This window comes from Scomber scombrus, chromosome 9 (assembly GCF_963691925.1).
Source record: "Scomber scombrus chromosome 9, fScoSco1.1, whole genome shotgun sequence".
Lineage (NCBI taxonomy): Eukaryota > Metazoa > Chordata > Actinopteri > Scombriformes > Scombridae > Scomber > Scomber scombrus.
In genome coordinates this window covers 29,369,961-29,394,803 of record NC_084978.1, presented here as the reverse complement: position 1 = coordinate 29,394,803, position 24,843 = coordinate 29,369,961, and the positions used below count along the sequence as shown (strand labels likewise).

Below are 24,843 nucleotides of genomic sequence, written 5' to 3'. Positions count from 1 at the left end.
ACACAATGGATCAAGCTACCAGCAATTTATTTTTCACGGAAATTGCAGGACCCTAACCCTAACCAAAATCTAGGTTAACAACAAGAAAAATATAATAAGGTGGATAGAAAATACATTTTAAAATCAACAATAATGATGCTGTAGTTAAGGCAATAGTTTTCTTGAGCTATAACAGCTATATAAGATAGGTATAGTTAACCCTTCCATACTGTTCATATTCTGACTCATTGTTCATCCTTAATGAAGCTGTCAGAGAGCAAACAGAATGTTTATCTATGAAAAAAAGACATTCACAATCACTATATTATGGTCCAGGAGAACATTTGTATGGAATTTGAAGAGTACACAGGTCAAATTTGTACATTTGCATATACAAAAATGTATATCGGCTGCACAAAAATAAAAATATGAAAATGTAAAATGGGTCAAATTTGACCATGAACAGTATGTAAGGGTTAAGGTAGTGCTTCTCTGCCACCTAGTGGTCAACAATCAACCACTGCAGCTTTATATTGATGCTCCAAAGACTTCAGAGATACCAAATATGACAAGTTTTATGTTCTTATTGATTTTATTCATCTGTTTCTTTTGTATTTTATTTTCTTGTTTAACCTAGTTTTAGGTTAGCTTTTATTAAACTTCATCTCTCTCCTTTATTTTCTATTTTTAACCTTTTTACTCTTACTTTTAATAAACTTTTTCTCTTTATGCTTTTTATTTTTATCTATTTATTTTTTTATTTTGTCTCATTTATTGTACTTTATTTAAATGTTCTAAATACTTTTTAGCATTCTTATTTTCTCTTTCATGTATTACTCTAATTTATTTCTTTTTTCTTTGTAATTTGTTTTTTGTTTTTGATCTCTTATTGTTTTTATTCCTTTTCTTTGTTTTCACTTGTTGTGTCTTATTATCAGCTTATCAATCAACTGTGAAGCACTGTGAACTACATTAACCTGTATGAAAGCCTCTATATAAATAAAGTTTGATTGGCTGATTAAAATAGACTTACACATGAACAAAAACTCCATACCAGACACCAAGAAATACTCTTCTTGACTTCCTGATGAGACGTCTCCACATGGTTGGTCCATTCTAGCAGGGGAGGAGCACACCCTGACAGCTGATTGTTGCACTGTCACACTGAAATGATTAGTTTCCCTTCACCAAAGTATAGAGATCCTCCTGTCACTTAATGGCTTCATTCCAGGAGAAGAAACACAGATGATCTTACTATCTCTGGCTGGTTTGCTCTCATATATGAGAGAACTGATTGATAAAATTAGTGAATTTTTTACAATCACAAATAAAAACTGAGACATCAATAATAAACAAGCGGCCACTCATTATTGCCCATAAGAGCAATGTCTGCATAGGTGCAATAATCATAGTAATAGCCTCATTTTAACTGGCTTCTGGTAAATAAATGACCAAACTAATAAAACACGTGCCATTTTGTGACCCATCTGTGCATTTCATCATAAAGTTCAAACTTCCAGGATCAAGGTTAGAAAGCCAGGTCAGCTGTCACATCCTGCCTTGCTCAGCTGACGCCCCATGCTGACGGGATCAGCAGGAATAGGCGAGCTGTGGACATCCAACAGACTCCTGCAGCATGGACAGCGATGATGATAACATGGAGGAGGTGGTGGAAGGTAAGAAACATAAACATCTTTTGCATTGTTGACTGCGTTTGTAAAACACGAGTTAACATGTGTTAGGCTATCACTTCTCCGCAAATCTCCATGAGTCAGTGAGTGAGTGAGTGAGTGAGTCAGTGGGCCTGCGCGGTAACTTGGAGCGCCAGGGACTTGATTTCAAGAGGTAATCCGTTTGAGAGGCGAGAGAGGCCGGCTTGGGTTATCTCAGTGTCCCGCTGTCTGTCCGGTTCCTGGAAACATTAAACCAGGAAGCAAATAAACACATATATAAACGAGATAAAAGGCTACTATTTGTGTTTATGAGCTGTTGTTAGTTTTATACACGTGTGGCCAGTTTATGAGGATTAGCAACAGTGTAACACATGAATAGGTGTGGTGTGGGGATACTTTGTATCAAGCACATGCGTCAACAACTGCCATAATATCAATATTTATCTTCCTCCTAAATGAAACATGTTATATGATTTATATGATTTATATGATTTATATGATTTATATGATGGATTCTGCTGCTGTAAAACTCACAAACTCAGCTTCTTTTTTAAACATTGGTTAGTAACACGTGTGATGGAGAATTTTAATGGAAATAAATAAATAATAATAATAATAATAATAATAAAAATAATGAACAGAAAAGAATGAGTCGGTGGTTATTGTAGTGGGGTAGATCAGGGTAATGTGGGACACTTTTTGCAATTCTGACTTGTTCACCATATTAACATATAAATCCAATACATTAACCTATATCAATACTTAATATCATTATGAAATCACTGAGATGTTTCCTTGTTAAATCAGAAGACAGTTTTTAGATATTGTACTCAAAAGTAAAATGGCATATATATTAATGTTCCTTGTGTCAAATCACTTTATAATTAGTAGATTTTATAATCTGGAACAATAGTTTTTAGGCTTAGAAATACTTTGATATATACAAAGCAGCCTTATCTGCCAAAACTTTCTGTAATGTGCGTACCCGTAGTTTTTAGGTTAAAATACTAGTAGTCTGTATGTTCACATGTGTAATTTTAAACAATATAACTTACACAGTATGCATATACTGGTTAGTTTTAAAATAATCTAATAGAAAAACAGATAAATGCACTGGAGTTTAGATTTCCCACATTAGTCAATGTCCCATTATACCTTAATCCACCCTAACTTATTCTACTGTGAGTAAATTGACTCTCAGCACCAGTAACCAGCCTGCAAAGCTTATGATAATTTTGACATTGTATCAACTTAAATGTGTATATAAGCAGTTGATCACATGACTGTAGGTAATGTGAAAGCAGTAGCTATAGAGTATCACCACCCAACACTGCAGCTCCATCATTTCAACTTTATTCATTTTGCTCCATCAGATAGTTTTCATGTTGGTGAAGAAGAAAAAAACCTAAAAGGAGAATAAATTAAATGATATTGTCAGTCGGCTTGATAACTGACTCCAAATGAATGTTAATGTTGTCTACAGGTAACTTTTTGTCAAGTCTAAAAAATTAAATAACTTTTCTAGACTTTTATTTTGTATTTTATGTGTAATGATTCTCAGAACTGTGTGTGTTTGTGTGTGAGCGATACTCATTTTAGTTCAAGGGCCACATACCCAGGGCCCAGGTTGATCTTAAGTGGGCCAGACCAGTAAAACCATTGCATAATTACATATACAGTACTGTGCAGAAGTCTTAGGCCACCACTTGCTTTATTGTTTTAATGACCATCCATATTTATTTTTCAGTCTCTTTATTAAGACACAAACAGACAACACAGGAAATATGTACACAAAATGTAACATGAATTATTAATTATCATTATTATTATTCATTGGGTTCCATTCCATTTAGGTTTAAGAGAGCCAGGTTCCTGCTATTGCTATAGTGTAAGCGGATGTCACACTAAATACTTACACTATAGCCTATTGAAGCTGTTTTTTAATACTGCATACACATTTCCTGTATTGTTCTGGTTGTATTCTAATAAAGACACTGAGAAATAATTATATGTTCATTATAGCATTGCTAAAACAAAAAAATGGTGGTGTAAGACTGATTATTTTGCACAGAAAGCTGCTGATTGACAACATTATGCACAATGTGCAATTCATTGTTTCTTCATAGAATGATATTCTGGTCAGTGTGGAACAAACACCTCTGAAGCAGCAGAACCATTGGAACTACTTTTCTGCAGTTTTCATACTTTGTTAAGTTATTCAGAGGGCCATATTAAACCCCTAGAGAGGCCGGTTCTGGCCGCTGGTCTAGTGTAATCTTTTTACATGTTTTTGCTTACTGCTATTTGTGTCGCTTGTAAATGAATCAATGGAGACAGAGTGCATGCTTAGTAATGTTTGACTCGACTTTGATGACATTCAAGTAAAAGTTTAGGCAGGTTTAGAACGTGACAGAGACGCTAACTGACAAGAATATCTGAGGATCTCTACAGAAACATTTACAGCTTAGTTAAGTTTAGGTTAACTGATAAAGTCTGATGTATTTTCACAGAATCTGTAAGGATGTGAGTTGCGGCCTACTCGGTGATAAATGGTTGTTTGGGAGTAGAGTGGGGGCTAAGGGGAAATCTAAATATATTCCACACAGTAGTGCTTTGATTAGAGAAAGCATCGTATCTAATCTGATCAGAATGTGTTTTCTCTGTACAATGCTGCTAGTGTGTGCTGAAAAGCAGGTAAGAGTGTCATGAGGCAAGGAGAACAAAGATTCAAAAGCAAAAGCAAGAATGCATTCAGTCGAGTCAAAGTGTCAGACTCAACTTGGCTCTCTCTGTGTGTGTGTGTGTGTGTGTGTTAAGGTCCATTGGATGAAGATGATCAGCCCCATGGCTTCTGCACAGTGACCTACTCATCCAGTGATCGGTTCGAGGGACACTTCACCCACGGAGAGAAGAATGGCAAGGGCAAGTTCTTCTTCTTTGATGGAAGGTACTGCAAAGAGAAAACGGAGAAATACAAACATTAGCCACAGTTAGTGGACCGAATGGCTTCTTTCTCAACATACTGATGTGTGTTCTGAAAAATGACTGCAGGGTATCTAACCCTAACCCTAACCCTTAGTATGCTTTGCTGAGTGACCCTTAATGCTTACTGTATGCTGTGATCTTACTGATATCAACACAGTGAGTAATAGGTCAGTCCTGTTTGTGTGCCTCCAAAATAAAAGCTCAGGTACAGTTTATATGTACTGTTCAAAGAATGTAATCCAAATGTAATTCCCTTTTTCTTTGTATGTGTTAAATTATATTTTAGCAGTGTTTGAAGGTAGATGGACAACATGAGGAACAGTCTGTATCCTCATGAAGGTTATCAGAACAGTGAAGTATAAACAAAAAGTATTCTTACAATATTTTATGATTTTTCTTAACTTTATTTCAATATTATAATATTCTTACTTTTGTCTCATATACTATTTTCTCCAAATCTGAAAACTATAATCGCCAACTTTCTCACAAAAAGCAGACTTTAATCTCCAAATATTCCCACTCATTTCTCCAGAAATGTGAGGACTTTAATTTTAAAATATTACAACAAAATGTCACAGCTTTAGACTTTAAATATTTTGACTTTTTACTCAAAATACTACATATTTAAAAAAAAAAAAAAAAAAAAAAGTTTTATCACTTTTTATTTCTCAAAATTGACTCATGGAAATTGTTTCTTCTCAAACTCTCCTTAAAAATGTTCACCAATACAGTGTACAAAGTGAATGAACTCCATCTATATAGCTTATTGGTCTTCCAACCACTCAAAGTGCTTTACACTACCTGCTAACATTCATCCATTTACACACATTCATACACTGATGAATGTGTGCTGCCACTATAATATATGATCAGAAATATCTAATGTTTTATTAGTTCCACAGTTCAGAACACATAGTTAGGCATATATTTAGAAGTGGTCAGAGCTTGTATAGATAGATCCCTACTGGCCTTATGGTGACTGCTTTTAATGTTGACTCACTGTATTTTTCACTGCAGCCCTCCTTTCTCTATGTATCTCCTCTCCTCAGCACCCTGGAGGGTTTCTATGTAGATGATGCTCTGCAGGGCCAGGGGTTGTATACATATGAAGATGGGGGTGTGCTCCATGGGGCGTATGTGGACGGTGAGCTCAACGGACCTGCTCAGGAGTTCAATGGAGAGGGAACCCTGGTGTTCAAGGGCCAGTACAAAGACAACAACCGCTGTGGGGAATGCTGGGTCTACTACCCTGTAAGTCAGCTCAGTGCTTACGCTGAAAACCACTTAGGAACGATCTTTGTTAACTGTGCGTGTGTTGTGCATGTTGGTTTGTACTGTGGTGCGTCTAGGATGGGGGCTGCGTGTTTGGGGACGTGAATGAGGACGGGGAGATGACAGGCGCCTCCATGGCATACATCTACCCCGACCGACGCACGGCTCTACACGGAAACTTCGTGGACGGAGAGCTGATCGAGGCTCGGCTCTCCACCTTGATCTCCAACGAGGCTGGGAGGCCACGCTTCGAAATCGCACCCGACAGTAAGCAGCGATGTCGTCTAGTGCCTCACTGAAGTTGAGTCAGCACTAGTTTGTTGTACTGGTTCATTTTGTATATTCAGGAGATAACAGATCCATGATATATCTCAAATCACAGAGTTCTGTGTTTACACTTAATATTTTTAGTGCATAAGTGCGTTCACACTTAGAAGTATGGAAAAATGCAGTGCACTATGAGTACCTGGATGGTACACTCAAACCGGTCAGAAAGTTGAGTGTGTAACTATGGACACTTCTCGCCCTCAACGGTCACCATCTTGGCTACATAGCAGAAGTGGAGGGAGACGGTAGTCCTTTTTGACACCAAAACGGTCGCCCCCTGGTGGCCCTTTGATAGAATGCAGTTTTAAGTCACTTCCGCGTTCGCATCATTTCAGAGGACCAGAACTCCCCGCCTGGTTCTGACAGAAGTATGTGATTTGAGACACAGTGCTAGTTTGCTCTTCCAGTGTTTTTTCAGGTACAAGCATATTGCTATTTATGTTCAAATACAGCTGGTGATATCAGAAGAGATAGTAAACAATAGTCAAAACTCAGTCTTATTGAGATATTATTAGTACACAGTATCATATAGTTAATTTAAATAAAGATTGGTATAAGCTGAAATATTTTTTCCCCAACATAGTTTTGTGGCAGTGTTGCAGGAACAAAAAGTTTCTACAATGAGGTGTTAGCTTTTTAGATATTTAAATCACATGCTATAATGACTTTGTTATACTTAAAGGGATATTCCAACAATTTAGTGTTCCAAGTCCAATAAAGCTGTCGGACCTCCAAGAGAAAGAGACAGACATTTTTAAAATTGAAGCAGGCTTTGATGTCCTTTGAGTCTCTGATTTGGGGTTAAGCTACAAAAATAATGTGTCCTAAAGTTCCCATAATGCAACACAATAGGACTTTTATTAAACTCTCTTTGCCTGTTAAATGCCCATGTATGTCAAACTTTATAACCATAGTCTGTAACAGTCAGCGTCTACGTGTCATATATGAGTGATGTTGACCTGAATGATGTTGAGGTTTCATCAGTCTTTTATCATCAGAGAAAAAGAAACAAGTCACATGATGTATGAGTCAGCTAGCCTGTACTATGATCTGCTGTGCAGTATGTTAGGTTGCTTCTCAGATCGACACAGTGACACAGCTATCTGACAGACACACTGTTCTGGACTGTCTCTGAATGAATGTCTAGGGAAGTATCTGTGCTCTGATCTCTATCAGTTACAGTAACAAGACCAATATTTACCAAATCAATCACTAGTGTTCATCCTTGAAGTGTCTCTCTCTCTCTGGGAAATCTGAAACAAACACTTCCAATATGATATAAATATCACCATTTGTGTGGTTTATTGTTGGCATAGTGGCATTTTGAAACACCCTGGAGTATAGGAAACAGTCCCAATCAGAGCAAAGGTGCCCAGCTGAGAAACACAGTAATACAGAGCTACCAGTCAGAGGAAGGTGACCCTGCAGTCCAAACAAAATGAACTGTTCTAAGACTGTATCTGAAACCATGCACATGTAATCTAATCTACCAACAAGCAGAACATACAACATCTTACTCTGAAACCAGCTTTTATGCCTTTTTTTCCTCAAAGAAACTGAAAAATTACAACTTTATTCATTTTTTACAACATTTTATACACATCTTTCATGTAATATGACTTCATTCTCAAAATCAGTTTTTTTATACATGACTTAAGGTTGAATCTTAATGTTAAAAAATTATAATTGAGCGTCTGCCACATGTAGCTAATTGATTACATAGGTTTTTGACATCATGGTGCTCTTCATTTTGGGTTTTAATGGTTTCAGTCCTGTAGTAATTGTTGGAGCTATTTGTTGTTCTGTTTAGATTTAATAATAAACCGTTAATTATTTGTCTGTTTGCTTGAAAAAAATTATAAAATAATCGGAAAGATATTTATTTCTTATTTTTCAAGTTAAGGACAAACTGCCACTACAGTAATCAAATGTAATGTGCTGAAAAACGGATGGATCTCGCTGTGATTTCACTCAGTTTGTTGTGTTCTGCATTGGAGAAAGGCACTGATTGAAACTGATTGTCTCTAATTTGATACACTGTGTTTTGCAGGTGCTATTTACTCATATGACAAGTCCACATCCACCTGTATTGGCACCCACACTCTGCTCCATGACCCCTATGAGACCCAGAGGTAGGTCAGCCTTTTAAAGAATGATGTCATAAGTCACTTGAGGACTGGTGTTCATATTCTCACCATATTGGGTGTATACAGGGTGTTTGTGGCAGACTCTGTGATCAAAGGAGCAGGACAGGGTCTGTTTGCAAAGACGGACGCCGAGGCGGACACCGTGATGGCCTTTTATAACGGAGTACGCATCACACACTCTGAGGTATGACAGACACAATGATGATGTAATGTGTCGTTTTTCACGGTTGTCCCTCGCTGCGTCGATCCTAATTGAAACCGTTTGTAACCTGGTGGACCGCTCAGGTGGACAGCAGAGACTGGGCGATGAACGGCAACACGATCTCTCTGGACGAAGACACCGTGCTAGACGTGCCTCAGCCGTTCGACCAGCTGGAGAGATACTGCGCCTCTTTGGGTCACAAGGCCAATCACTCTTTCACCCCCAACTGCAAATATGACCCGTGAGTTCAGTCTTTGATTTGACAAAACCGTTTCACCACACTGCAAAAAACACCAACTGAAATATAAGAAAAAAATACTTAATTTCAGCAGAAAATGACTCAATGCAAGTGAAATTATCTGTCCATGCAGCAAGATAGTTTTACTTGATAAAGAAACCTTAAAATAAGTTTGTTCCAGTCTAGAAATAAGCAAGCTCTGATAAGTGTCCATTAGTAAGTCATTCTTGATTCTAGCTCGCTGAAATAAAGAATGCCAGGAATGAGAATTTAAGCAGGAATTACTTACTACTAGTTGAGTATGATTATGTTATTACTTAAAACAGGTGAGAGTGCATGGGGAGGGGCAACCCAGGGCTCCAGCTGGGCCAAAAAACTTCACTGTGAACCGAATAATCAGCGGGGGTCCATGTGGCTTTCTCCAACGACCAAGTGGTTCACAAGAAGCTAGTATAATAAAATAGCATGAAGGAAAGGAGAGGAGGGTGAAGTTTTAATAAGGGACCGTGATATGTACCTAGTATAACTGTTCAGGTTATTTGTTTTATGGAGGATCAAAATGGACTGAACTAAACCAGCAGGCAGAGCAGGCCCTGCTCAGCTGGGACCACATTTGGTGAGTAAAATAATTTAATAATTTACATTTTGGTTGGGAAGACGTCAGTCGGACTGCCTGCAGAGTTGTAGATGGACTTTGTGTTGTGCTGTAGACTGTCATATCTATTACGTTTATGTTAGAGTGTGGTACTGGCTGAGAAAGTGCACTTGGCTTGTTCAATACCACCGCTGTCAATCAGCTGTCTGTCTGCCTGTCAGCACAGCGCTGTCTTTGGTGCTTTGATTTGGGGCCTTTTGGAACGTCAGATTTTGATAAAGATTTGTTGGCTTATGAAGTTGCCGTTCCCATTCCCATTCCCAGGCAACAGAACTAGGGTTAGGGTTAGGAAAGTGTGTTCGTGCCAATAAAATTGGATCTTTGTGATATAATTGCACATAGGAATGGCCCTGGGTATATACATGTATCATGAGTTCTGATTGAAGTCATAGACCTCTTCCATACTGTAAAAGCCAGTTACATGTTGGTTTTGTTTATGCAGCTTGTTCCACTGCTCTGGTTGCCAAAGAGTGGTAGCAGTTGTTGTCATTTCGATTACTTTATCCTTGTAATTCCAATTGTGAAATTGTAATGCAGTTCATGTCAGGTGTCAGGCTGATCAAATTTGATCAAACATGACAGTCTACTTATTTAATAATAATTCCACTAACATTACATCTGTAAGAAGCTGGGGTTACCTGTGTTTGAGCAATGAAAATCAAAGTGTCCATTCAAGTTGAAGCACGGTTGGGCAATTACCTTTGAATAAAATGTTATTGTTTTTTTTATTTGCCTATCTGTCATTCTTAAATCAAGCATGAATGATTGATGAATAATGAAAAAAATTGATTCTGGAGGTGTTTGAACTTGTTTTACCAATAAATAATTGTGAACTTCCGGAGTATGGTGCACCAAGGTCAATGCAAAAGGTTACATTTAATTTAGCCTTCCACTTAAATGTTCAGTGTATGTAGGGCAAACATCTGAAACTGAAAGTAAGAGGTCTACTAAGACAATGAAATCATATAAAGTATCTCACATTTAAATACAGTAATATGTTGTTTTTACAAATGATTAATTTAGATGCTCACACAATGATCATTTTGCCATTATGGGGTACCCTGGTGGTACCTTTTGGCTTTGGGTTCAAAGTGCTGACCATGAACCGCATTGTCTGTGGTTCCAGTCCAAGTGGGGCTTATTATATCATGTCAGGCTCCATCTGTCTTTTCCCAAATTTCTTTCATCTCTCTGCTGTCAAATATTTAATAAAGTATAATATGCCTAAGGCTAGGTATGGTTTAAAAGATGATGATACCAATCCAAGTACCCTTAAAGTGATACTGATACCAACTGCGTACTGAGTACCTCATTTGATACATTACACATTTCGTGCACTTGCGTTTGTGAGTAAGAATATTTTCTAGCTTTGGGTGCAAAAAGGATTGATTACAGGTATCATTTGACAGGTGATGTTTTCATACTACTTGGTATCGATTTATTTCGGTTGATATCTTAGAGATATCGAGTACCGATACCCAGCCCTAAACATGCTTATAGCTAGTATTATAGTTTCCCCATCATATAATTTATCTCATTAGGAAATCATGATCATTTAGTGTGGTTGTATTTCTTTTCTGAAAGTTGTTTTTGGTCTGTGCAGGGTTGTCCACCCTCGTTTTGGGCCAATAAAGTGCATCAGAACCATAAGGGCAGTTCAAAAGGACGAGGAGCTGACGGTCGCCTATGGTTACGATCACAGTCCAATAGGGAAGAACGGCCCAGAAGCCCCCGACTGGTACAAGCAGGAGCTGTCGGTGTTCCAGGCTCCCGTCGGCCAATGAGGATACAGATGAATACTTCTGGACAATAAGGCGCCCCTCTACCTGTGCTACCTACCACCTTACAAAATTCCAGGAGCATTATCCCCCCCCTTACAGCTGCATACCGTACTACACATATGGGAGAAGTTACTGTGCTTCAAATGGTATTCAAATGGAAATACAGCTTGAGCATTTCAGGTCTTGGAGATCCAGGGCTAAAACAACACAAGAACTATGCAAGACACCAAATGTTATTAGAGGAGAAACGTAAGTGGTTGCAGGTGCTGTTCTGACAGAAATGTCCTTTGAGTTCCTCATCTTGTATTACTCATAAAAAACTGAAGATTCACACGCTCATGTTTGTTGCTTTTTAAATTTACAGTGTGACAAATTACAACTATTGGTTTCAGTTTCTGTCTGTATATCCTCTCCACTGTACGTAGGTTGTTTTACACAGCAGCTGCAGTTGAATCATATTCATTTACTCAGCATGGTGTTGACTTTAACAGCACTATTTGTACTGCACAGTATTTACCTGTTCTGTTTCAGTTGTTTAGTTCACACTTCATTTTGAACTAATCTAGCTGTCTGACCCATTTACATTTACATCTGTAAACGTTATTCACTTAGCTTAAAGATAAACAAACGTATACAGCGACTATTTATAATATGTGAAACAGGTAACGAGCTGAATTTCCTGGGATTTGTAAAGGTGATTAGTAATTTAAGTTGGAAAGAGAATTATGGGAGATCTACTACAGGAAACACATGTGAGCTGGTTCCATTTTTCTAACCTGATTACCATATAAAATAAAGTCCAAGATTTAAAAAATGAATCTATCCATGTGCCTCATTTGTCATAAGATGCAATGAGTTGTGTATTTTTGCCATTATTACTTATTACTATTTATCTAATAAAAATTGTATTGTTTCATCTTGCTATCTGTATTAAAAATGAAGATTTTGGACCTCTTTTAATTGAGTTTTTGTAAAAGTTGTAAAATATATACAATGGGAAACTTAATTTTTCATAGTGTTGTCAAATGTGAGTACCTGGGAAAAAAGTAACTATACTGTACATAAATACGTAGTAGTACTTTAATGAATTGCTATTAGTTTGCAGATTATAATGAATGATTCAATTTAAGTCTGAGAAAGGATATCAATGTTAAAGTGTACAATTGCAGTGCTAAAAGCTTGCTTAGCCATCTTAAATCCAAAGTCAGTATTATTTAACTTTTCATGTATGTTTTCCATACAAAGGTAACATAATGTCATTTTCAGTGTCTACTTCATGTAACTTAATAATAATAATAATAATAAAAACTATTTATAGAGCACCTTTAAAAAAAAAAAAGTTTGTAAAGTGCTTTGACAAACAAAGCAAAGGTCATACAATACAAAGCAAAGATATACAACACAGAGCAGTAACAAGGCCAACATTAACCAGATGAAAGTAGAAGACAAACTATAAGGAGTTGATTAAAAAATATATGAGTCGATACAATTTTTACTCTGAATTTACCATTTTCTTTATTTAATATAAGATAAGGTGTATATTTATTGATCCCTCTTGGGAAAAAATTTAATTTGGAAAAAAGTAGCAATGGAAGGGTGAAAGTGTACTAAAAACAGAATCAACAACAAATAAGACAAAATAGGATAAAGTGATCAGACCAGAAAAGTGCTACATAAGTACAGTCCATTTACCATTTACTATAAAATAAAATACTATATACAGTAATCTGGATCTTTGTGTAAATAAATCTGCAATATTTTAAGTGCAATATGCAGAAATTGAGATTATATACATGAATGTTCCTGAGTTTTACATCCAGAATTAGCCTCATACTGATTTTTTTTTTTTTTAAACCCATGTCCGCCTGAGAGTCTAAACTCAGGGCACAAAGCTTCAAGGTGCACCTGCTGCTGGAGAGCCAGGTTAATGGATAAACTTCCTACCTGCTGAACCGACAGTGAAACCAGCCTGCTGCCCGGAACTCACACACCACTGGACAATAATACTCTACATGTAGCTTTTCTCGAATGAAAACATTTAATCTTCAGACACATTTTCTGCAGTTATCACCACCGAGACTCATGTTTTTTAACACAGGGGCCTCAAAAAAACACAACGAGCCTCAAGCGAACTTGAAGTTTCGCCCACAAGCTTTTAAATAAACACTGCAGGCTGTGTTGTATTGTACACTCGTCTTTTCTAGCGGGTGAACACCTGGAGATGGACCGCTACAGGTACTTCATTTTTAACCAGAGGAGTGTGCTCATTCTCGGTATCCTCCAGATAGCTTGCGCGGGTCTTTGTGTGGTCTGCGGGTTCATGGACGCTGTTTTCCGCAAGGATACCCCGCTGAGTACCACCAGGACACCGGTGTGGGGAGGACTGGTGAGATATTCCCCCAGTAGGGTGTTAGGGGTCATGTGGGACAACTAGACTCCAGTATATCACTTAACTACAGGAATATGTTTCAATATCTAAAAATTGTCTTCTGATTAAACGAGGAAACATCTCAGTGATTTTATAATGATATTAGGTGTTGATATAATGTATTAGATTCATATTTAAAGTCAGAATTGCAAAAAGTGTCCCACATTACCCTGATCCACCCTATCACACACACTCCAACTACTAGTATTACCAACCATACACACATATTTTACTGCAACTTTACTCCTTTATGTGTAGGGTAAATTACATTGCAATTCTGACTTGTTTACCTTATTCACATATAAATCCAGTACAGTATATCAACACCTAATATCATTATGAAATACCTGAGATGTTTCCTTGTTTGGATATTGTACATATTGCGACAAATTGTTTCAGAATGTGTAGATTTTGTAATGTGGGACACTAGTTTTTATTCTTAGAAATACCAAAACTTTCTGAAATGTGCATACCCATAGTTTTTAGGTTAAAGAACTAGTAGCCTGTATGTAGCGTATCATTTTAAACAATATAACTTACACAATATGCATATACTAGTTAGCTTTAAAATAACTGAATAGAAGAAGAGATAAATGCACTTGAGTTGAGTTGTCCCACATTAGTCAACTATTGTCTTCATTTTACTATAGGCCAATATTTAATCATCATTGCTGTACTAGTGGTTTGCCAGTTAGTCTCTTTATAACAACTATTGCCTATGATGATTAAACAAGGCACCACTATATTATTAGATGGAATGGTGTGAGAGATATCAGTTTTCATTAGGACAGATCCTCCAGTGTTTAACTCATGTTTCATTTCATTCAGATTATATATTCTCACTTGCTTTCAGATCATGGCCTCTCCAGGTGTTTTGGCGCTGTTTGCCTCCCAAAGGAAAAACTCAGTACTGGTAAGTCATGTGATGCTTTCTTGATACTACTCGTGTATGTTGACTTTACCTTTCAAAGGTTCTGTAAGTTTCAGGTATTTTTGTGATATAAATCTATAATTTTCTTATAGGAACCTGAGCATCCATTAATAAAACATTGTCTACCTTTCCTCAGTAGTGGTGTGCACAGATATATTTATTGTTGGGTTGGTGTGGCCACATTGATTTGTTTCCCCCTTGTCTTCATCTGAAAGCCATATCACATCTCTTATGACTAAACAATAATCCAATAAGCCGTAACTCCACTGTGTTAAAGGGAAACAAGAGTCACCAAGATAGATGCGGGATGCTTTGGTGCCCTACAGGCAAACTTTTGGTGTCCTCCACCCTCCCTGCACATGAAAACCCACAAAAATCTGGCACATTCGGTATTGTTGCTTGAACGTATTGTTCTGAAAAATCTGAACAGATGTATGAAAATGTGGACAGATAAACCAAAGTATCAGTAGCTGCATGGAGAGACTAGAGGAAAGGAGGGGAAATGTGTATGTTTTTAGTCATGTGGGTGAACTGAGCCTTTACTATTGGACAGTTTTGAACAGGAAAAAAAGCAGATAAGAGTTGTTGTATTAGTTAAGTTATTGCTGCTGTGCTCCGTGTGTAAAACATCTATTTGGACATGCTCATGTTATCCATGCTTTGATGACAGCTTCAGGTATTTAAACAACTGAAAGAAGAGGAAACAATATAAGTTGTAGGGGAACTCATTCACCAAACAGATCATCAGTATTGATGTTTCTGCAGAACAACACATTACAAAAGCATTATCAGTAACACTCAGCTATTCACAATGTGGTGATGTGTAATGGAATGGGTGTGGCGCCTTCCTGCCACAGGATTTACATAACCGACAAAACTTCCAAGTGTTCCCAAACAGAAAATTCTTGGAGTTAATGTAAATGGTACAATGCCACAGAAACTGCTTATGGTCAGTGGGATAATTGATTAGAAGCAGTTCAACCAGTGATCTTGTCTCTTCTCTTTTGGCCCTCTCTTGTTTAGGGAAAGGCATAGCTGGCACTACTGTATTATTAGTATGGTAACACACCTTTTAAGGAATTGAATGAGGTTGCCACTAAAGATGATTTTTTATTATCGATTAATCTGTCAAATATTTTCCCAATTATCGATTAGTTGTTTGTATTTAAAATAGTGACAGATGTCAGTAATTGTTTCCCACAGCCCAAGGTGATGTCCTCAAATGTCTTCCAATGTCCTGACCAACAGTCCACAACTCAAAGATACATAGAAGACAAAAGAAACCAGAACATATTCACATTTGAGAAGCTGGAATCAGACAGTTTTGACATTCAGTCTTCTTTAAAAAAAATGACTCAATTATTTATAATAAATTTGACGGAATGAAGTATTTATCAGTTAGATAGTGAGGAATGCACACTCTTTTTCTCTGTTATACACACACACACACACACACACACACACACACACACACACACACACACACACACACACACACACACACACACACACGCACACACACACACACACACACACACACACAGTGTCATTCCATGGCTGTCTACCTGTTCCTCCAGGTGAGTGTGATGGTGCTGGCAGCAGGACTGTCCTGTGCAGCGGCTGTTTTTATATCAGGTTACTCCTGCCTGACACTCACGTACGGGGAGGAGGATGAAGAGGTCTTCCACCATCACGACAGTCCGGAAGTGGTACACGCACACACAGATCATACTATTTTAATATTTTATTATTCCAATTTTCATAGTTTTAGGTCTGTAGAGTGAAAAATGAATGATAAATTAACTAACAAATACTGTGTGTTCTATCAAACATTGCTTTTCTCTCCGCTCAGACGTTCGTGCTTCATAGAATGGTGAAGGGAGCCAATGCCACCATACTGCTGACCTGCACCATCAGCCTGGTGCTCTCCTCTCTCATCGCCTACGTCGGCTGCCGTAGTCTCCCCTGCTGTGGCTGCTACGACTCCAGAACTGGACTGGTAGGGAAGAACAGTCATGCCGAATTGTGTTCAGTAAAGAAGGCCTTTTGTATGATGATCCATAAATCAAGTAATTTAAGTGTGGAAACCCATTAGTTACTGATGCTTCACCACGTTTTTCATTTCCTACCGGCGACTGTCTGTTTTGTTTTCCCACTGAAGATACTGTTGCTAGCAGCTTTAGAACAAGCTTGGTTAGATTTATGCAATATTGTTTTTATTTTCTAACAGTATTTCGTTTTTACTTTTGCAAAAGAACAAGCGTTAGGAATGAGGATGTATTGCTACCTGGAGTCGCTGGACTGAAAACTTCTCTAAATCCAATAAAAGCCAGACAGAGCCACTAATGTTAGCCTGTGATGTAGTAGCATCTTGGCTCCCACACAGGTGTGAAAGAACTACTACACCGTGAATGTTCCATTCCTTAATAGGCTTCTTCTATAACCCACTATATTAATGTAGTGACTTGGAGGTAACGTTATATCTGCATTATACTAGCTGTACCTAATTATGGTTGCTTCGAGAAATGATCAGTCGCGGTCTCTACTGACCTTGTGTTCGAAACCACACACTGCATATAAAGAAAGATGAAGTGAGCCATTGGTTTTACTGGATCCGGTTTGAAGCCCAGAGTTGCAGCTTATGGTCAACACCATCTTTTCTGTTTGTAGCCAGGATCTTCCAGGTAAGGACTGCAGGGTGTTGTCTTTCACACTCTGCAAACACGCCTCCCTACCTCAGACCCAAGCTATCGCTAGACTACTGGAACACATAGTGCTACACACTTGAGCAAATGTTAGCTATGTTAGCTAATTGTGCTAGCAGGGCAGGAATTGTAATGAGGCTAAATTAAACTGAAATATTTTGACAAAAGTGTTTGGCCGTCGGTTATACGGTTCTCCCACGTACTGTAGGCTTGAGCCTCAAGTCATGCTAGTTTGCTGTTTGTTTTAAACCCCACCAGAGATGCTTCTGCCAGGACATACTGTAGATTTCAGTTATTTGCTCAGCTAGTCTTGTTGATTTTTCTGAGAACAAGGATTTTATCTTTCAAAACATTAATTTTGTAGCAAATTAGAGCTTTGATTTTTAAACCTGACTCACTTTTCTGTCGCATTTGTAATGTTTCAGGAGACTCTGGTTCCTCAGTGTGATCCCGGGGACACTGAGATGGTGTTTACCCGGCAAGGTAAGGACTACTGTTAAATGTTCTTAGCCACCGTTGCCGCTTATTTTACCATTTGATTGGTGAAGCTTTGCTCTCAGCAGTCAGTATGTGATGGAGTTCCCCTCTTTGTCCAGCAGGAGGTGATGACAGGCTCTTCTACTCTCCAGCTCAGCCCACTGACCAGGCCAGCAGAGAGGAGGAGGATGAACCCTCCAAACTGCCTCCATACAGCAGACTAACCTGACACATTTACATCAAAGAAAGTGTTCCTACTTGTTCTGTTTCTTCATACTAAATGAAATGATTAGGGATTGTAATGCCTTTAAGAAGTCCCTACACATTTCATACTTTTTTTCTATCTTGAAAAACAGGAATGCTGTAAAGAGATATTTATATGACATATGCAAGTGGTTTGTGCTTATTAACCGATTTGCTCCCTGACCAAAGATTTCTATAGATAGACTCATTGAAACCTTGCCAAGTTCTATGTTTGTATGTGTGGAAACAAAACCAGATTGTCTGTATGCAGTGTGACTGTGATCTTTGACATTTTATGAGTATTTAATTAATAAAACTTGACTGAGCTGTTACCATTTGGTCAACTTTATGCCTCTACAAAGATACGACTCCACATTTTGAAATGCTCAGGGTAGTTTATTGCAAGGTTACGCATGACAAAACCATTGCAAGCATCTCCCTTTTTCTCCTTTCCCCAGTAGTCAATACAGTTGACTAACATGTTCTTTCTTGGATATTTGCTGGGGGTGGAGGGGTGGGATGTTCATTTCTTGAAAACAAAGGACACTTATTGAACATAAAAAGCAGCAAATTTAGTACAATAAAACGCCCACATGATGTCTTCCACTGTCTTACACGTCACGTTGCAGAGACGCTCGTATTCTCCCCGATTCCTGTGCGTAGCCTCTGAACAGCGAGTCCTGAGAGAAGGCCATTTGGTTTGATTGATAGTCCTTCAACAACACGTTAATGTACAGCTAAACCTGGGGTTGATCGGCAGAGGAGCCACAGGACCAGCTGCGGCCAAAGAAAACTGAATAATTTAGACATGTGTAGGCCTCAGCCTCAGGTGTGTCATGGCTTATGAAGACTTTAAAAGTCAGCTTTAACAGTGTTTGTGAGACATGCTGAGTATTGTATCACAAGCTTACATACAGGAAAAAAAGTAGTGGGTATATAGACATCCATGTACATGTTGAGATGCCCAAGAGGTGCACACTACAAAGCCTTTATCACTGAGAGGTACTGCTTGATTCACTGGCTAGCCTACACAGTACTATGCTCTAGTTAACCAATCAGGTTCTTGTACGCAGCTAACATCTTTTTTTTTCTAGAGTTTATTCTTACAGGTTCCCTTTGTATCCTTTATCACCCTTTATTCCCAAGATATTCCCTCATCACCGACTGTAGGAATAAACATCTTAATATATGACTCTCAATCTCATGTATTGGGTTTGTGAAGATGGGTCCACTCTTAATCTGCTAGCCGTTAATTACTTTAACCTATCCATTAAAAGGTGCCCTGTGGAGTTTATCAGAACGAACAGTGTTACAGAGCAGCGTTTTCAAAAAATGGGCCCCCCATTTTGTTCGTATCGTATGCAATTACACACCGAACCCATGATTTCACACTATTCTGCCGATTGCCATTTGGTGGCAGTAATGTGACAACAAAGGAGAAGACGGCAAACTAACAACCGTGAAAGTAAACGTTGCAAGATTTCATTTTTTTTTTTTTAAATTCAGCTTTGCAAATGTTTTGAGAATAAATGCACTCAGTAAGTTTTTTAGACCTCTAGAACAGAGTAAAGCTGTCACAATAACTACTTTTGTTGGACGATATATTGTCTCTGAAATAATCGCGATAAACAATATTATTGTCAATTGAAGATCATGTTATATCATTGATATAATGATAATATAATAGTATAATAATGCAACGGATTGGAGAGTGGGTGCTACACTGGCGTGAAAAAATGCAAACTACCTCTTAGCTGCTAATGTGAAGTGTGGCAATATTGAGGTAAAAAAAATGGTCATGTCCATGTATCATATTATAAGTCCATATATAGACATGTTGATAATGACGTTCCTGTACGATAAGTCAATAATGTAATTATTGTGACAGGCCTAGAGCAGAGCTTTAGTTTTTTTTTTTTCACAAAAACACCACAGGGTACCTTTAATATAATGTTGTATAACTGCCAACTGCTCTTAAAAGGGACCACTTGGGGTTGTTAAGTGACATTTTTATTTATTGTGTGATATGTTTTTAAAAAAGGAAGTAATTCAATATTCCATCTTGATTCCTAATAAGGGAATGTGATTCCTCCAGTGGATTTTACCACTATCCCTTTTTTCTCAGTTGATTACAAGTCTACAGTGAGCTTCCAATGGGTTACAAACAAAGGTTACATATGAACCATTTCCCCCAAGATAATAATGCACATATGTTTTTAAAGAGTAAAAGGTTTTCAACAAGACTAAAAAAGGTACCCTGCAGAGTGTGTTTACTAGGCTTCAAAGATACACTGGTGAGAAACACTGAATGTAAACATGAGTGTTTTTTACAAGGAAACTCCACAGGGTACCTTTAATAAAATGGTTGAATCAGAAGGTGGAAAAAATAACACAAACACCTTAATATATATATGTGGGCATTACCACATTACCACAAACTTAAAAACTAGCAGAGTTGATCTTCTCAGGTAACTGATTATATAAATAACATGTCACATATGTGGTAGCCTGTAATGTTGGATTGTATTATAATGTAAGGTGTTCTGTTATTTTTTCCTCTTTCCATCAATTGGCATAAAAAAAGTCACATTTTAATTTCCTGATAAAAAATTAATGCAAGTTGCGTATCCTGGCCAGTAGGTGCTTCTTCACGATGAGATGTTGGTTTTGTCTGGACTTTATTTTTTTGGCTGATGTGTGACAGTGGAAGTTGTTTCGGCTCATTGTTCCCACAAGAGGCAGACGTTTGGACATCTCACAAGCTGTCATAAAGAAAGACATTTCCGTGGATGACACTTTTTCCTCCCAACAATCTCAGGTGCTCTTTACGTTATTTATTAATGCCACTGTGTCTCTATGTTTTCTGCCACTGAACCCATGTAGGTAGGTCAACTGGCTCAGGACTGACCCAAAATCTGATTTTTGGCCAAGTTCAGAATCATTTCCATGAACCAACAGTAGATTTTGGCGTTCCGAGAAAAACAACAATCATACTGTAAATACAACCCAAAAAAACATTTAAGGTCATTTAGAAATGTGAGCACGAGCTTGTGCTTCTGTCTTAATGGACACATTCATACTGTATGTGTGTTTCTGATTGTGAAACCGTTTTACTTGATCCATCCTTGAGGCTGAGGTCCTCTTCCTCTTTGTCTCCATCTTTCTCCCTCAGCAGCTGCTGCAGCCCCAGCCCCTACCCCCGTCTCCACTATCATCCCTCCCCCTGCTCAGGTTGATGGTGCCCCCTGATCCTCCGGGCGGCTGGCTTAACACCAGAGGCTTCTGAGACTTGAGCTTGTGGGCAACCGTCATAAAAATAGCCTCGACGTGGTCACTGTTTCCGCAGCTTCCGTCTCCCTGGCTGTTTGGGTTCTTTGCAGATGTCTCAAACAGTGGCATGGAGTGGGCGTCGGCAAACTGCTGCGCCACATCCGTGCCCACTTGGATGGAGTCTTGGAGATCGCACTTGTTCCCCACTAGGATCCTCGGAACCTCTGTGCCCAGAGCGTGCTGCTTGCATTCCTCGATCCAGGCGGGGAGGCTGCGGAAGCTGGCGGCATTGGTGACGTCGTAGACAAAGACGACGGCGTGCACATTACGGTAGTAGTGTTGCACCATGGACTTCCTGAAGCGCTCCTGGCCTGCAGTGTCCCACAGCTGGATCTGTGTGGGGTGGTACAGTGAGGAAATGAATTAAAAAAACAATAATTAACTGATTCCACTAAGATTGTTTATTCATTAAAACACAGCCATGAGCCACACTGTTACACTGACTGACATGTTCCTTATTCAACATCAACACACACACTGTAGTTTCTTTTGGCTCAATCCCACACACACCACCCTGCTGCCAGAAATACTCAATAGAACTCCAAGTATGGATTAGTGCTCAAAAATAGTCCCAACAAATCCAGTAGGTGTTTCTCCCTCTGCATCCACCACTGATGAGCCCTTGAGCAAGGCACCTAACCCTCAGCTGCTGCAGTGAGGCTGTTCAGTACCCATCACAGCTGCATGTGTGCAAGTGATATCAAGCATGCTCATTGACACTGCCCTGCTGCAGAGTGAACACACAGGGGTGGAGGCTCTACTGTTTCTACACAATGACTTTTGCATGACTCTGTTTCCCACATCATAACAAGCAGCCAGCACCCAGTTCTCCCAGTAACAGTGCCAGGCTGCCAGTGCCCACCTTGATATTCTCGCCGTCGATCTCCACCAGCCTCTCCCTGAAGTCCACACCGATCGTGGCCTCGGTCTTTTCGGGGAACTTGCCGGCACAGAAGCGGTAAGTGAGGCAGGTCTTCCCGACCCCGGAGTCCCCGATCACGATGATTTTAAAGATGCGGGTCCTCGGCGGAGGAAGAGTCGAGCTCGTCAGAGAGCCGGAGAATTCACCCGTCGACCCTCTCTCTGCCATATCAACCCGGGGCTGGATGATCAGTCAGGCTGCGCTGCTGCTGCTGCTGCTGGGTGACGAGGAAGCTAACGTTACCGCTCCGTGTTCGAACTCAAACGCATTAACTCACAACACGCAGCATTTATTTGACCTTCGTACGTTGTCAACACGCATTTCTGTAATGTTAGCTTAAACCAGTAGAACCCAGTAAACACTCCCAGTACTCTGCTCAGCTGTGAAGCCACGTACAATGTTGTCGAAGGGAAGTCTCGCGAGATATAGCCTAGTTGTGCAGCGTTCAATGTCCCGTGGGAAGACTGTAAAATCGCGTTTAACACAAGAAACTAATCAATTTTAACGAATTATTAAACGCTACTTATTAAATATTTTTCGTTTTAATTCAGTTGTTAACTACTACTTAAGATGGAAAACAGATAGAAAAACCTCCCTAACTAATATTCTGTGTTGGCTTTCGTGGTAATAAAGCATGATGAATAGTGCATGGATGTTTTAAGGCAGACAGACAGATAAATAGCCTGGGTACTCAAATGCTAGGTTTAGTGGTTCAAGGCTTATCCAGTGTTTTGTTTTTGTTTTTTAACGTTAGCCGTATGAAAACCGCATGTTCCGATAAGATAGAGCTACATTAAACTGTCCATATACAGTATAGTAAATAGTTTTGCTGAGTGCCAGCGACATCTGCTGGTTAAATGGAAAAATAGTTAAATTTCTGTGAAAAGTGAAGCATTAGAATTAGAATGACATTTCATGACAAAATAATTCCACAGTTATAAACTAAAATGCCATTTGTTATGAATATGAGCATGTGTTAAAGTGTTCAATGGCTTGGTCCTCTGCAGAAGTTAAAGAGTCAAACTTAAAGGAAAGATTCTGAATTTTTCAAATGTGCCCTAAAACAAATTCCTCCTGTTCAGACTGAATGTTTAGAGATCTCCTTCAATTGTGTTTTCAATGGAAGTGATGGAGGACTGTATCCACAGTGTGTCCACAAAGTCATGTAAAAGTATATGTAAAGCTTCTATTGAGCTTCAGCAGTCTGAGTTAGTCAGGTTAGTCAAGTGATATCTAACACATTTATTGTCTTTTTAGCATCAACTCTTAGTGTTTCCTCAGCATAGGCGGCGCCAGGGTAGGGCTTGGCTGGGCTAGTATAGCCCCATCAAGAATTGTGTTAGCCCTACCGTTAGCCCTACCATAAAACAACCAAGAAAAGTGCGGAGTCCAACAGCGCCTCCACGTCGTGACGGCATTCAGGCAGCTGCGATCACAACTGTCACTGATCTGGGTTCATTAAGAGTCGGCCTCCAGTATCGCCGTTATTATTAATCAACATAGACTGTCACTGTCCCTGAGATCAGTGGGGAACCTGTCAGTCCGTACGTCACTCATGTGAGCGGAAAAAAAACCGGCGGATTGTACTCATTTGAAAATCTCAACCTGGTGAGTTTTAATATTGTTTTTGGAAACTTTGCTGACTTTGTTATTGCGTTTTGTGTGTTGTCTGTTCCTTCCTTGCTGCGGTCTTATTGCTTAATTAGCATATTTAATTTGTTGGAGATGTGTTTTGACTCTTGGCTGTTGTGTGGTAGTATTGTGTTGTGTTGAATTGGGTGATCTGTGTGTCAAAGTTTGCCGTATTGGCCCACTGTGATCTTATATTGGTCTCATCGCCTTCTATATCTGCCGAATTTTCAGTCGTATCCACCTGCTGTTCTGTTAACGTAACTACAGTATTAACTAACTAGCGTCTCTCTCTCTCTCTCTCTCTGTGTGTGTGTGTGTGTGTGTGTGTGTGTGTGTGTGTGTGTGTGTGTGTGTGTGTGTGTGTGTGTGTGTGTGTGTGTGTGTGTGTGTGTGTGTGTGTGAGTGTTTCTAGCTGTGGGAGGGTGTTGTTTCATTGAATATATATTCACATTGAAATTCTGGCATTGATTTGAGCCCCACCGCTGTATGGGTTAGCCCCACCATAGTTGAACCACAAAAAATACTCTAGTGCCGCCATTGTTCCTCAGACAGTTTTTCACTGTTGAGCTGTGATGGAAATGTAACAAAAAGAGACAAAAGCCAAAAATTATGACATTTGGTCAAGCAATTCAAATTTTTTGGCAGGATGTTGACAAAATCCCACCACTGAATTTCATGTATTTGAAATTAGCTTAAACTATCAATTATGTGGTGTGGCATTAGTCCATATTATATACCTATACAAATAAACACACGACATATAAAGAAGAAACACATTGTTGAGATGTGTGTGTGAGATGTGCTCTGCTTGTCAAATTGACCCACTGGGAAAGTCCTTTGAATTGAATTGAAACAAATAAAATTGTTAAATAAAATGTGTTACTCTTGCATTAAAGCCTTGAGTTCACACTTTAGT

At 38.9% G+C, this 24,843-nt stretch overlaps 3 protein-coding genes across 5 annotated transcripts; 2 read left to right on the top strand and 1 right to left on the bottom strand.

Moving 5' to 3' along the window:
* Positions 1 to 1,561: 1,561 nt before the first annotated feature.
* On the top strand, positions 1,562 to 12,095 carry setd7 (SET domain containing 7, histone lysine methyltransferase). 2 transcript variants are annotated; one of them, XM_062425049.1, is made up of 9 exons: positions 1,562 to 1,655; positions 4,470 to 4,599; positions 5,687 to 5,888; positions 5,987 to 6,176; positions 8,287 to 8,368; positions 8,450 to 8,567; positions 8,669 to 8,826; positions 9,376 to 9,439; positions 11,082 to 11,135. In XM_062425049.1, exons 1-8 carry the CDS (start codon positions 1,616 to 1,618, stop codon positions 9,389 to 9,391), a joined length of 936 nt encoding a protein of 311 aa, XP_062281033.1. In that variant the 5' UTR covers positions 1,562 to 1,615; the 3' UTR covers positions 9,392 to 9,439; positions 11,082 to 11,135. The 2 variants fall into 2 exon arrangements, with proteins under 2 accessions (XP_062281033.1, XP_062281032.1); XM_062425048.1 differs by lacking the exon at positions 9,376 to 9,439 and having other exon boundaries at positions 11,082 to 12,095.
* Positions 12,096 to 13,223: 1,128 nt separating this feature from the next.
* On the top strand, positions 13,224 to 18,364 carry zgc:113425 (uncharacterized protein LOC541425 homolog). Of its 2 annotated transcripts, none has more exons than XM_062425052.1 (6): positions 13,224 to 13,645; positions 14,541 to 14,600; positions 16,196 to 16,327; positions 16,471 to 16,617; positions 17,749 to 17,806; positions 17,923 to 18,364. In XM_062425052.1, the coding sequence occupies exons 1-6, from the start codon at positions 13,481 to 13,483 to the stop codon at positions 18,027 to 18,029; spliced, it is 669 nt and encodes a 222-aa protein (XP_062281036.1). In that variant the 5' UTR covers positions 13,224 to 13,480; the 3' UTR covers positions 18,030 to 18,364. The 2 variants fall into 2 exon arrangements, with proteins under 2 accessions (XP_062281036.1, XP_062281035.1); XM_062425051.1 differs by having other exon boundaries at positions 17,920 to 18,364.
* A 2,089-nt stretch (positions 18,365 to 20,453) lies between these two features.
* Positions 20,454 to 23,190, bottom strand: rab33ba (RAB33B, member RAS oncogene family a). Its single transcript, XM_062425050.1, has 2 exons — positions 22,236 to 23,190; positions 20,454 to 21,706 (listed from the first exon to the last, which is right to left on the bottom strand). Exons 1-2 carry the CDS (start codon positions 22,461 to 22,463, stop codon positions 21,212 to 21,214), a joined length of 723 nt encoding a protein of 240 aa, XP_062281034.1. The 5' UTR covers positions 22,464 to 23,190; the 3' UTR covers positions 20,454 to 21,211.
* Between the last annotated feature and the right edge of the window lie 1,653 nt (positions 23,191 to 24,843).

Bases quoted from the DNA above. Each gene is read 5' to 3' on its own strand.
- setd7 (XM_062425048.1), top strand. From the start codon at position 1,616: ATGGACAGCGATGATGATAACATGGAGGAGGTGGTGGAAG. The intron at 8,568-8,668 runs GTATGACAGACA...TGGACCGCTCAG, and splicing joins TACGCATCACACACTCTGAG to GTGGACAGCAGAGACTGGGC. The intron at 8,827-11,081 runs GTGAGTTCAGTC...TGGTCTGTGCAG, and splicing joins CCCAACTGCAAATATGACCC to GGTTGTCCACCCTCGTTTTG.
- zgc:113425 (XM_062425051.1), top strand. From the start codon at position 13,481: ATGGACCGCTACAGGTACTTCATTTTTAACCAGAGGAGTGTGCTCATT. The intron at 13,646-14,540 runs GTGAGATATTCC...ACTTGCTTTCAG, and splicing joins CACCGGTGTGGGGAGGACTG to ATCATGGCCTCTCCAGGTGT. The intron at 16,618-17,748 runs GTAGGGAAGAAC...GTAATGTTTCAG, and splicing joins ACGACTCCAGAACTGGACTG to GAGACTCTGGTTCCTCAGTG.
- rab33ba (XM_062425050.1), bottom strand. From the start codon at position 22,463: ATGGCAGAGAGAGGGTCGACGGGTGAATTCTCCGGCTCTCTGACGAGC. The intron at 21,707-22,235 runs GTGGGCACTGGC...CACCCCACACAG, and splicing joins TCGACGGCGAGAATATCAAG to ATCCAGCTGTGGGACACTGC.